The sequence below is a fragment of the Sturnira hondurensis genome, unplaced genomic scaffold (genome assembly GCF_014824575.4).
Source record: "Sturnira hondurensis isolate 20B ecotype Veracruz unplaced genomic scaffold, ASM1482457v3 Scaffold0014281, whole genome shotgun sequence".
In the NCBI taxonomy this organism is placed as follows: domain Eukaryota; kingdom Metazoa; phylum Chordata; class Mammalia; order Chiroptera; family Phyllostomidae; genus Sturnira; species Sturnira hondurensis.
This window is the reverse complement of record NW_028086912.1, coordinates 8,927-21,937: the sequence shown is the minus strand read 5'-3', so window position 1 is coordinate 21,937 and position 13,011 is coordinate 8,927. Positions and strand designations below refer to the sequence as shown.

Below are 13,011 nucleotides of genomic sequence, written 5' to 3'. Positions count from 1 at the left end.
GAGAAATTTGGCAGGGGGTAGAATGAATGTGGGAGGTTGGGGTGGTGGGTTGGGTGAAAGAGAGTAACAGGAGAGGGAAATGGAGACAACTATAATTAAACAAAAAATAAAAATAGAAAAATAAAAAGATGAAAAATTGGCCAAGGCTGGGGGTTCAGTTGAAGTATTGCCCCGTACACCATAAAAAAAAAGTTTGTGGGTTCAATCCTGACAGGGCACATACCTAGCCTGTAGTTTCAACTCCAGGTCAGTGTGCATATGGGAAGCAACAGATCAATGTTTCTCTCTCTCTCTCTCTCTCTCTCTCAGATCAATAGGCATAACCTCAGGTGAGGATTTTAAAATAAAAATTAAAAATTAATTAATTAAAAATCAAAAGATGAGAAGTTCTGCTGGCCAGGTATCTCAGTTGGTTAGGACGTCAGACCAATACACCAAGGTTGTAGGTTCAATTCTCGGTCAGAGCACATACAGGAATCAACCAATGAATGCATCAATCAGTGGGACAACAAATGATGTTTTTTCTCCCCCTTCCTCTCTCTCTCTCTCTCTCAAAATCAGTAACAAAATTTTAAGATGAGCATTAAGATATTTGTTGGGGGGGGAGAAAGACAAAATGTGCTATGGGTCTGGAGACATCTTTCTCATCTACAGGTGAACTTGCCCCATCATCTCCCTCAAAGGAGCTGCCCCTGCCTCCCCACCCCCCCATGCATTGGTATATAAATGTTTGCACAGGCTGAGTGTGATTGAAAATTTAGCACATACATAACCAGCTTCCTCACACACACAGCCTGTGGTCAACATGGAAACTGGTGGGTGGCCCTGGGTTCTCACTCACTACTTCCTTCATAAGCACTTCCTGTGTACTCATCAAGGCTAAGGTTTCCAAATCATGGAAAGTTGGCTTGAAGCACTCAGCTTTATTCTTAGTGAGTCCTGTTTTGGAGGCCCCACTATGGAAAGATAAGACAGTAGCAATCAGACAGGGACCCTGGACCCAGGGAGAGCAGAGCTTCTGACTTCAGGCCAGAATGTGCTGAGGGGGTTGATTGACATCCAAGCTATATTTAAATCAAGAGTGGACATCATTGCAGAGACAAGTATAAAGGACACATGGACAATAACAAGGGGGGGGTGGAAATGGGAGGGAGGTGGGGATGGCTGGGGGCATGGGCTGGGATGGGGGTAAAAGACAGAAAACTGTACTTGAACAACAATTAAAATAAAATAAATAAAGAATGGACATCCCACTTTAGCATTTCTTTTCCAGGATAGCTTCTTTTTTTATTTTAAATGTATTTTTAGAGAGGCAGGACAGGAGGGAGAAAGAGAAGGAAAGAAAAATCAATGTGTGGTTACTTCACATACACCCCTACTGGGGACATGGCTTGCAAACCAGACATGTGCCCTGAATGGGAATCGAACCAGCACTCCTCTATTTCACAAGCCAGCGTTCAATCCACTAAGCCACACCAACCAGGGCTCCATGGTAGCTTCTAACTACGATGTTATACACACATGAGAATGACATCTTCCCTCAAAATGTTAGAGAACAGCCCTGACCCATACGACTCAGTGGATGGATCTAGAGATTAATTTTCTCGGTGAAATGAGCCAGTTAGGAAAAGGCAAATACCATATGATCTCACTTATATACGGCATCTAATGAACAAAATAAACTGATGAACAAAACAGTAACAGAGGCATGGACATATGGGACAGACAGACAACCATCAAGGGAGAGGGGAGTTGGGAGACTGGTTAAAAAGAAGGCTAAGAAATTAAGAAAAATATATATGTATATATGTATATATAAACACATAGACACAGCCAACAGTGTGGTGATAGTCAGAGGGAAAGAGGATGAAGGCATAGGAGGAAGTGAGTAGGTGGAAGTGGAGGGGCGGGTAAATGGGAACAGAAACAGACTTTGCTTGGGGTGATGGGCTCATGATGCAGTGTGCAGACAATGGTTTATTGAGTTGTACACTTGAAACCTGCACCCCTAAATTCAAGGTGTATAAAAGACTGAAATATAAGCCGTGACACCATTAAAGTCCTAGAGGAGAACATTGGCAAAAAACTCTCAGATATTTCATGCAGCAACATTTTTACTGATATGTCCCCTAAAGCAAGGGATATAAAGGAAAGAATAAACAAATGGGATCTCATCAAAATAAAAAGCTTCTGCGCTGCTAAAGAAAACAGCATTAAAATAAAAAGACAACCAACTGTATGGGAAAACATATTTGCCAATGATACCTCAGACAAAGGTTTAATCTACAAAATATGCAAAGAACTCACACGACTTCACTCTGAGAAGACAACTAACCCAATTAAAAAATGGGCAAAGGACTTGAACAGACACTTCTCCAAGGAGGACATACAGAGGATCCAGAGACATGTGGAAAGATGCTCAATGTTGCTAGCTATCAGAGAGATGCAAATTAAAACCACAATGAGATACCACTTTACACCGGTGAGAATGGCTATCATAAGCAAAGCAATAAACAACAAATGTTGGAAAGGGTGTGGGGAAAGGGGGACCCTAGTTCACTGTTGGTGGGATTGCAGACTGGTACAATCACTATGAAAAACAGTATGGAATTTTCTCAGAAAACTAAAAATGGACCTGCCTTTTGACCCAGCAATTCCACTGCTGGGATTATATCCTAAGAACCCTAAAACACCAATTCAAAAGAACCTATGCACCCCAATGTTCATAGCAGCACAATTTACAATAGCCAAGAGCTGGAAGCAACCTGGGTGTCCATCAGTAAATGAATGGATCAAAAAACTATGGTACATATACACAATGGAATTCTATGCAGCAGAAAGAAAGGAGATCCTACCCTTTGCAACAGCATGGATGGAACTGGAAAGCGTTATGCTGAGTGAAATAAGCCAGGTGTTGAAAGACAAATACCATATGATCTCACCTTTAACAGGAAGATAAACAACAAAACAAAAAAGCAAGCAAAATAAAAACAAAGACACTGAAATAAAGAACAGGGGGACAGCGACCAGAGGGGAGAGAGGAGGGAATTTCAGGGGGGAAAGGGGAAGGATTTACAGGAACTAGTATAAAGGACACATGGACAACTGCTAAGGAGGTGGAAATGGGAGGGAGGTGGGGAGCACAGGGTGGGGTGGGCTGGAATGGGAGTAAAAGATAGAAAACTATACTTGAATAATAATTAAATTTTAAAAAGAAAAAAGAAACCTGCACCCCAATAAATTCAACAAAAAACACTACTAATAATAGATACACTCAAGTCAAAAAATTTCAATATGAACGTAACATTTTAATACTAATTTTTAATTTTATTATATTTTAATATTTAATTTCTCCTGTATAACAGACTAACGCAATGTATTTATGCAAGAAACAGAACTTTTTTTGCTTAGAGTTGCATTTTATTGAAACACTGTAACAAATCTTTATCTTATCATTATTTTCTCACTTTTTCCATTGTATTTACTTTTTAAAATTTTTTATTATTGTCACAAATCTTTTTAGAAGATGGAGTTGTTACTCTGTTCTGATGAAACCAATTGACTTACCCAAGCACATACATGTTGTACACAGGGAGCCAAGGTTAAACACACTTTTTCTTTTTTCATGATTCTAAGGTTTTTGCTGGAACACTGCCCTATGCCTTCCCTGGGCATAATGTCCACATTTCAAACTTTAGACATTGAGGTTCAGGCAGGGCAGATGATTGTCAGAGGCCCTGGTTTGGCCTCAGAGAGGATCAGACGGGCCCTGAGCACACTGCCCCTCCTCACGCTGCCTGGTCAGAGCTGGAGGAAGGGCTGCAAACCTTCTCATAACACAGTCACAACAGAAGTCCCACGGCGACTCATGCTGGGCTTTGCACACCACATCCTGTGCTGCGTGGGCTGCCAAGCTCAGTCCCCACCCTACTGCCCCACATTCTCTGGCAGACTCTGCTATGCTTTCCACACTCGCTGCCCTGCTCGGTGAGTTCCCACGTGGAAGGGAGCTGGGATCCAGCACACCTGGCTCGGCAACGTGTCTCATTATTTCTGTCTTCCAGGGCTGTGTCTGTGCCAGTGGATCAGTGCCCAGAAAGGTGAGTTTTTCCTCCAAAAGCCCCCGAATCCTCTTCTGGGTTCAGACTGGGTGTGCTGTCCCCATTTCAAAATGTATGCGCCGACCCAGAAATGAGTTTCAGGTGGGACAGAAAAAATGCACTCACCCGAGAACAAGTGTCAGAGGAGGCAGGGGCTCTGGCTGGCTGGGAGAGCTTGAGACTATAGGGTTGGTAGAAATGAGGGTGGGAGGGGCTCCATCTAGAACCCCAACCTCCAATCCCCTTCCAGAGACCCTCTCGAAACCCATCATCTGGGCCAAGCCTGGTTCCATAATTCCAAATGGAATGGCGGTGATCATCTGGTGCGAGGGGACTTACAGGGCCATTGAGTACCAACTGCATTTTGACGGACGTCTTTCCACCTTGGAGAGACCAAACCCCCCTGGAATTACAAACAAAGTCAAGTTCTCCATCCGGCCCATGACCTCACACACTGCAGGGCAATACAGGTGCTTCTACAAAAAGGGAGAGCTCTGGTCAGAGCCCAGTGACCCTCTGGATCTAGTGGTAACAGGTAACTACCCTATTCTCTACCTTTCTGTCTCTTCCAAACCTCACTCAGATACTGTTCATCTTGGGGGACAGGGGTTTGATCGCTTCCTATAGAGTTTATTTATTGAGAGTTATCTCAATGTCCTAGGGCAGGATTTGTCTTAGGTCATGTTCTTCAGGTAAGAGACTTTGAGGTGGATGTTTGTGTGCAGGGAGGATGACCAGGGAGTGGCCTCAGAAACAGCACCTGTCATGGATGAGGGACACAGACTGGGCAGAGGAGGCTGGACTGTGATACTTAGTCTGAACCCAGCCAAGCACGTGGGAAACTCCAGATCAGAGATGGCCCTTCAAAGTGGTCTCAGAATGCTTCTAGGGGGCCCCCAGCATCAATCAGTGATTGGATGAGGACCATTCCTAAGGAAGTTCCAAACAGATACCCTTGTTCTTGTAGCATTTGTAGTCTTCATTCTTTTAATCCTCAACTGAGGGTGTGTTCATCGAATTTAGAGAGAGACCAAAGAAGGAAGAGAGAGAGAAACATCAATCCGTTGCCTCCTGTATGCGTCCCAACCAGGGATTGAACCCACGACTTAGGCATGTGCCCTGACTGGGCATCAAAACCGCAAACTTCTGGTGTATGGGATGACACTCCAACCAACTGAGCCACCTGGCCAGGGTGGCACTGGTGTTTTTGCACGAGGATACAGGCCACCAGTCAAACTCCAGATACATAAATCACTTAGATAGAGCATGAGGAGAAAATAGCGGCATAAAAACAAAGACAACACAGGATGGAGTGACAGGGACTGGGAGGGAGAATACACTTGGGCTCCCTTCACCTGAGGCATGTTTGCAAACTTAGGTAAACATGGAGTCACCTGGAGTGCTTGTAAGATGCAGGTGCCTCTAGAACACCCACATGCATGGGATCTCCATTCACAGTCCCCAAAGGGAGAATTAACCCAAGTGTCTCTTGATAAATGAAGAGATCAACATTGGGACCTACTCGTACAATGAAGTATTATTCAGACTTAAAAAAAAAAAAGGAAGGAAACTCTGCCCTGGCCAGTGTGGCTAAATTGGTTGGAGTGTCTTCCAGTAAACCAAAGGTTGTGGGTTCAATTCTCAGTCAGGGCATATGCCTGGGTTTCGGGTCTGGTTTCCAGTCAAGGCACAAATGAAAGGCAACCAATTGATGTTTCTCTTCTACATCAATGTTTCTCTCTCTCTCCCTCTCTCTCTCTCTCTCTCTCTCTCTCTCAAATCAATAAACCCATTTTCAAAAACAAAGGAAATTAAGAGCAAACTGACAGTAACCAGAGGGGAGATAGGAGGGGATAATGGGGGAGAAGGAAAGAAGGGTTTTTCAGGAACAACTATACAGAACACATGGACAAAACCAAAGACGGGTAGGATCAAGGGTGGGAAGTAGGAATGGCTGGGGTTGGAGGGGAGTGGGGAAGGGAAAATGGAAACAACTGTAAGTGAACAACAATAAACTTTTTTTAAAAGAAGGCAATTCTGACTCATGCTATAATGTGGGTGAACCTCCCACTGAAATCAATCAATTGCAAAAGGAAAATTACTGAATGACTCCTCTTGCTGGAGGTACCTAGAGTCATCAAACTCATAGAGACAGAAAGTAGAATGGTAGGTGCTAAGGTGGGGGGTGAAGAGGAAGTTATGGTTTAATGGGGACAGAGTTTCAATTTTGCAAGATGAAAACAGTTCTGTGGATGGATGCTGGTGATGGTGGCACTTAACACCACCGAACTGTACACTGAGAAGTGCTTAAGATGGTACATTTTATGGCACATGTATTTTACAACAATTAAAAATAATGGTGATTTTTTACAACAAGGATGGCTGCCCCACCCCTGAGTTTCTGATGCAGTAGGTACGGGGCAGAGCCTGAAAGTTTGCATTTCTTTTTCTTTGTACCCTCCACTGAGGACATACTTATTGATTTGAGAGAGTGGGGTAGGGAGGGGACAGAGAGAGAGAGAGAAACATCCATCAGTTGCCTCTCTCGGATGACCAAACCCACAGCCTAGGCATGTGCCCTGACCAGAAATCAAACCTGCAAACTTTCTGTTTATGGGATGACATTCTAACTAAACAACTGAGCCACATGGCCAGGCCTGAGAATTTGCATTTCTAAGAAGCTTACAGATGAAGCTGATGTTGCTGGTCCCAAGGACCAAACTCTGTAGGGAACCACTGCTGTAGGGCAATTCCCAGAGAGAGAGAGAGAGAGACTTGCCTGTACACCCCTGCAAGCTACGGGAGTATCTCGGTCCTGAAAGGAGAGATCCTAGTGGGTTCATCTATGACCGAGACAAATTTAGGACACAGAAGAGACCAAGATTCTGGGGAGTGACTCCTGGCCTTAAAGACAGGGGGTGGCAGGAGGTGTAGGAGGCAGGTAAAGATGCCCTTCACCTTCAACAACCTTCTCTCACAGGAATGTATGACACACCCACCCTCTCGGTTCATCCCGGATCTACGGTGATCCCAGGAGAAAATGTGACCTTCCATTGCCATCTAGAGACTGCAACAGGCACGTTCTTTCTGCTCAAGGAGGGGAGACCCAGCAGCCCTCAACGCAGAAATGGGAAATTTCAAGCAGAGTTCCCTGTGGGGCCTGTGACCACTGCCCATTCAGGGACATACAGGTGTTTTGGTTCTTACAATGACTACATGTGGTCTTTCCCCAGTGAGACTGTGGTGCTCCTGGTCACAGGTGAGGAAACCCCCAATTTCCCCCCCATGTCTTCTCAAAAACCCCGAGTGATGAAGGAAAAGTAGGAAGATGTAAACAGGGTACCTGCCTTCTCTTTCATGTCCATTTCCTAGGGGACCACTTGGTTGTTCATAAAGAACAGGAGAGAAATAAGGAGGGGAGGGCAGAGAGAGGAGATGGGAAGATGCGAGGAAACCCCAAAACCCTTACTTGTGTCCTTCTCCCCATTGTCAGGAGATGTCAAAGACACCAGCCTTGCACCCACAGGACAGCCCTCTTCTGGTGAGTAACAGGGAGGACATCAAAGCCCCCCAACCACCATGACCTGTGGGTCCATCGGTCAACCACACAGACACCATTGCCCTTGAAGCACTTGTATTGTTTTGCAGAAGACAGACCATGAGTCAAAGTCAGGGGATGTAAATCAATCAGGTAGTTCATGAGAAAGACAGGGTAGTGTGGGGGGAAAGTCCAAACAGAATGCGTGGCGTTGAGGCAATGGGGAGGGCAGGTGGCAATGTTCAAGAGACAGAGACTGAGCGAATACCGTGGCTGTTGGGAGAAAGAAGCTTCCTTTTTTTAAATATTTTATTTATTTATTTCTAGACAGAGGGGAGGGAGGGAGAAAGAGAGGGAGAGAAATATCAATGTGTGGTTGCCTCTCACATACCCCACATCGGGGACCTGGCCTGCAACCCGGGCGTGTGCCATGACTGGGAATTAAACAGGTGACACTTTGGTTTGTGGACTGGCACTCAATCCACTGAGATACACCAGCCAGGTTAAAAGAAGCTTTTAGAGAGAGGGAATGGCCATGCATATGCCCTGTAGCAGGTAGGTGGCCAATGAGAGTTTAAAAAACAAACAAACAAACAAGGAAGGAAGGCAGTGGGACTGGAAATCACACCAGATGGGCATGAGAAGGGGCTAGGAAAGCTCATTTGGGACCTTGAAAAATGAAAGACTGAATTCTGTGTATGAGGAAGAAGTGGGAGAAGGGGGAAGGGTTTTCAGGAACGTGGATAAAGGACACATGGAGAAAACCAAAGGGAGGTAGGATCAAGGGTGGGAAGTGGGGATGGCTGACGTGGGTGGGAGTGAAGGGAAAATGGAGACAACTGTACTTGAATAACAATTTAAAAAGTTTAAAAAATAAAGGGAAAGATTTTTAAAAATAGGATTGATTGGCTTAGTGAGGAAACTGAGGATCATAGAGAAGACAGGCCTGGCATGAAGACACACACATATTAATCCCAGAGCTCAAGTCTCACTCATGTTCATCTGCCTTTAACTCTCCCATTCTGCTGGTCCAATCAAGCCACTGGGCCCCGAGGGTGGGGTAGGGACCCTGAAAAGCAATATAGAATGTCATGGGGCATATTCCAGGAACAGAGAGGCTGGAGTGCAAGAGGCCAACACCATCTCTTGTCCTCACTTATTGACTTTCTTTACCATCTGTAGATGCTCGGGAGCCCTCCTCGTTCACCACAAAGGTGGTGGGATTCCAGAAAGGTAAGCAGGCCACCAGGCATGTGGCCAAGACAAGAGACAGGATCTGATAACACCCCTAGGCTCTGGTCAGTGCTGTTCTGTGCTGCTCACCACCATTCTTCTGGTCTCAGGTGGTACCATCTGGGATCAGCGAGCTGACACTGTCCTACGGATGGGTCTCATGTTCCTGGTCCTGGTGGCCCTTGTGTGTCTCCTGATTGAAGACTGGCTCCGTGGGAAGACGACAGAAGAGAGAGCCAATGAGGCTTCGAATCAGGAATGCAGGGTAAATTTCAGGACCCAGAGAGCCCTGGACAAATGACTGAGAGATGCAGTGGCCATTGGTAAAACTGAACTCTGACCTTGACCTTGGGCATCATGATCTCCAGGTTTGAGGGAAAACAAGGGGTGTGTGCATGGAGTTTAATGCACCATCCTGGGGGCAGCAAGAAGGGAAAATGAAGATGCTAAAGTTCTTCTGCAGGCAGATCCCACTGTCTCTTAGAACTCTAGGTTCTAAGTATTTTTATTTTTGAATTTATTAGGTTGACACATTAATTAAATAATATAGGTTTGGGGTATACAATTCTATAACACATCACCTGTATATTGTATTGTGTGTTCACACCACCCCAAGTCAAGTCTCCTTCCATCACCATTTATTCCTCCTTTTCCCTCTCCTACCTCCCCACTCCCCCCTTTCCCTCTGGGAATTACCATACTGTTGTCTATATCTATAATGGTTTTTTGTTTTTGTTTTTGTTTTTGCTCAATCCCTTCACCTTTTTTACCCAGCCCCAATCTACCCCCCTCTGACAGCTGTCAGTCTGTTCTCTGTATCTATGACTTTGTGGAACAGTACTTGGCTGAGAAGAAGAAGAAGAAGAAGAAGAAGAAGAAGAAGAAGAAGAAGAAGAAGAAGAAGAAGAAGAAGAAGAAGAAGAAGAAGAAGAAGANAGGAGGAGGAGGAGGAGGAGGAGGAGGAGGAGGAGGAGGAGGAGGGGAGGGGGAGGGGAGGGGGAGGAAGAGAAAGAAAGTCTTACCCTTCGAGACAACATGGATAGACCTGGAGAGTATTATGTGCCATGCAATAAGCCAATCAGAGAAAGACAAACACCATACAATTTCAATTTTATGTGGCATCTCACATGTGGCTTTAATGAGTGCTCTTTTCTATCACTTCCTCCTAGATCCCTAGAGGGGGCAGGAGAAAAGGGGAAAGTGAGAATGGTGGAGCCGGCTGATTGTTTGTTATAAAGGTTTCTTGGAAACATTCACATAGCATTTCTGTTAACTTCTCAATGGTCAGAACTTAATAGCTTGAGAGGCAAGCTATAAAGGGAGGTTGAGCAATGTAGCCTTTGTTCTGGGTGGCTCTGTGGCTGGCTCAATACCAATAAAGTCAGGAGTAATGTCATAGGGTTGCCCTAGCACACCACAGTCTCTGTCACAAGCCCCTGCTATGTGTTGGGCACTGACAAAAGTATCACACACTGAGGCAAACATGATCCCTCACATGATGAGACATTGCCAGGAGTACAGATGTTAAGGAAGCAAGTCTATAAAAAGGGGGTGAGTCTTGTGATAGAGGAAATACAGAATGCCCTTAGAAGCCATCCCTGTGCAATATACCGTTCAGTAGACCTGGAGAAGGGGGTAGAGGTGATGTCTGTTGATGCAAAAGGTGTCTGTTCATGGTCCCAACGCATGCAAAGGCTGAGGTGCAAGACAGAGGGTGAAAAACATTCAGTGTAGCTACAGGTTTGTTTCTTTCTTCAAGTACAGTTGTCTCCATTTTCCCACCACTACCCACCCCCACCCCAGTCCTCCCCACTCCCCACCCTTGATCCTACCCCCCTTTGGTTTTGTCCATGAGTTTGGATTGTGCAAGAAAGAGTGGGTGATGCTGAGCAAATGCAGAAGACAGATCAAGCGTGGTCACGGGCTCCACGTAATAAATGCACATTTCATCCTGGAGGCAATGAGAACTCATTAAGCCATTTTTATCAAGGATGTGATGTGGTGAATAGTGGATGGTGTAAAAAGCCTTCTTGTGGGAGTGAGAAGGAGAATATATGTGGGAGAGGAAAAAACATGGAGAAAAGGGAGAAGAGTTGAAGAGGGATCATCTGTTTCTAGGGTTGACAACCAGGGACATAAGGATGCCACCAGTAACCCAGAGGGAGGCCCAGCTAGGGGTGATGGGTACACAGTCTTGAGAGTTGGCAAATATATATTCTCCTTCTCTGTTCTCATACTTCGAGATTTCCTTGATAATTTGGGGAGCTTTAGGTTTCAACGCTCACTTTAGAATTAGCCAGTTTTCACAAAATACTCACTTAAGTTGTGCGTGAGATTGTATTAAAGCTACAAGTGAATTTAGGAGAAGACCACCATCCTGTCAATCTTTCAGTCGATAGAAGACTCAAACCGGAGAGGTGGTATGTTTCACCATTCAGTTACATGTTCACTGATTTCTCCAAATAATATTGTGTACTTGTTCATGCAAAGAATGTGCATGTCTTTTATTAGCTATCCACCGGGTATATCCACACTAACATGATTCTTTTCTTAAGATGTATGCATTTATTTTTAGAAAGAGGGGAAGGGATGGAGAAAGAGAGGGAGAAAAACATTAATGTACAAGAGAATCATCAATTGGTTGCCTCTTGCATGCACCCCAATCGGGGACCTGGCCCACAACCCGGCATGGGCCGAGACTGGGAATCGAAGCAGTGACGTTTCGGTTTGCAGGATGATGCCCAATCCACTGGGCAACACCAGTCAGGGCCACTGTGCTGTGATTCTTATTTCATGAGTGGTATTATTCTTTAAATAATGTTATTGCTATGGTTGGTTGCTGGTCTTATAAAATAAAATCTACTTGTGTCTGTTGAGTGCGTGCGTATTCAGTGGTCTCAGAAAGTTCACGCCTTGATTTTAGCAGTTTTATGTTATGTTTAATTCAAAAATGGTTAGGGTTTTTTGTTTTTCTAACATTGATTTTCCACAGTCTTATTACTTAGAACATCTGAGACATGGATAAGTAGGAGTAAAGATAGCAGATATCTTTTTCTCAGTACCAATATTGAGGGGAATTTTTAAAATATTTCACCATTGTGTAAACTAGTCACTATAATGTCTTGTCAATATTGTCCCAGTTAGAAAACTCCTTTGTATTCTTCTTGAGCTAAACTTTTTTTCATTTGAAGATAACAAAGAACACATCCAATGAGACTAGTTAAGAGGCCTCCACATTATTCTAAGTAAAAGTTGATAATTACTCAGAGAGGGTGGGCACCCCTGACATATTTTAGGCACAGAAGCCAGACTTCATTTTATTGTTTAAAAATAGCCCTGGCTGGTGTGGCTCAGTGGATTGAGCACCGGCTGGCAAACCAAAGGACCGCTAGTTTGATTCCTGGTCATGGCACATGCCTGGGTTGCAGGCCAGGTCCCTGATGAGGGTTGCATGAGAGACAGCCACACATTGATGTTGCTCTCCCTCTTGCCTCCCTCTCTTCCCCTATGTCTAAAAATAAAATATTTAAAAATTTTTTTAAAGAAATGATGGCTGAGCACATGGCAGACTCAGAAAAAAAGCTCTAAAGTTTGTCAATTGAGCAACTTCATGAAGGAAGGGGAGATTTTCCTCTAACTCACACTCATACGCATTGATGTTAATACAGCAGATAAACCTTGAGAGCTATGGCAGGAAGAAGATATTTGGGGGCAGAATCAGAGACGCAAAGCAATGATTCATCTTCCCAGAGTGAACTATGTTTCAATTGAAGTAGGACTGACCAGTAACATTGTGTAAGTTTAAGTTGTGCAGTGTGTTGATTTGATACATTATATATTGTAACATGATTGTAGTGTTCTCTAACCCTTCTATGGTGTCACGGAGTTACTCCTTTTTTGTGGTGAGACTAATTACAATCTAGTTCCTTAGCAATAATAAAATATTGTTGTCTATCTTCCTTGAATTGTGCATTAGGCCTCCAGGACTTATTTATCTACTGCTTGCAAGTTTTTACCATTAAACATCATCTCCCCATTTCCCCCACCCCCAGCCCCTGGTAACCACCATCTACAAGTTCAGCTTCTGTAGATTTCACATACAAATGAGATCATACAGTGTTTGTCTTTCTTTGTCTGACT

The 13,011-nt window shown here is 44.3% G+C and overlaps 1 protein-coding gene across 3 annotated transcripts; it reads left to right on the top strand.

Annotated features, from left to right (window-relative positions):
- The first annotated feature begins 3,763 nt into the window (after positions 1 to 3,763).
- On the top strand, positions 3,764 to 9,433 carry LOC118998454 (natural cytotoxicity triggering receptor 1-like). Of its 3 annotated transcripts, XM_037062646.1 has the most exons (7): positions 3,764 to 3,987; positions 4,065 to 4,100; positions 4,351 to 4,635; positions 7,081 to 7,359; positions 7,594 to 7,641; positions 8,821 to 8,871; positions 8,982 to 9,433. In XM_037062646.1, exons 1-7 carry the CDS (start codon positions 3,960 to 3,962, stop codon positions 9,170 to 9,172), a joined length of 918 nt encoding a protein of 305 aa, XP_036918541.1. In that variant the 5' UTR covers positions 3,764 to 3,959; the 3' UTR covers positions 9,173 to 9,433. The 3 variants fall into 3 exon arrangements, with proteins under 3 accessions (XP_036918541.1, XP_036918540.1, XP_036918542.1); XM_037062645.1 differs by lacking the exons at positions 3,764 to 3,987; positions 4,065 to 4,100 and having other exon boundaries at positions 4,107 to 4,635; XM_037062647.1 differs by lacking the exons at positions 3,764 to 3,987; positions 4,065 to 4,100; positions 7,081 to 7,359 and having other exon boundaries at positions 4,107 to 4,635.
- The last annotated feature ends 3,578 nt before the right edge of the window (positions 9,434 to 13,011 follow it).

Excerpts from the sequence above, each read along its gene's own strand:
- LOC118998454 (XM_037062645.1), top strand. The coding sequence starts at position 4,176 with ATGCGCCGACCCAGAAATGAGTTTCAGGTGGGACAGAAAAAATGCACT. Across the intron at positions 4,636-7,080 it reads TCTGGATCTAGTGGTAACAG|GAATGTATGACACACCCACC; the intron begins GTAACTACCCTA and ends CTTCTCTCACAG. Across the intron at positions 7,360-7,593 it reads TGTGGTGCTCCTGGTCACAG|GAGATGTCAAAGACACCAGC; the intron begins GTGAGGAAACCC and ends CCCCATTGTCAG.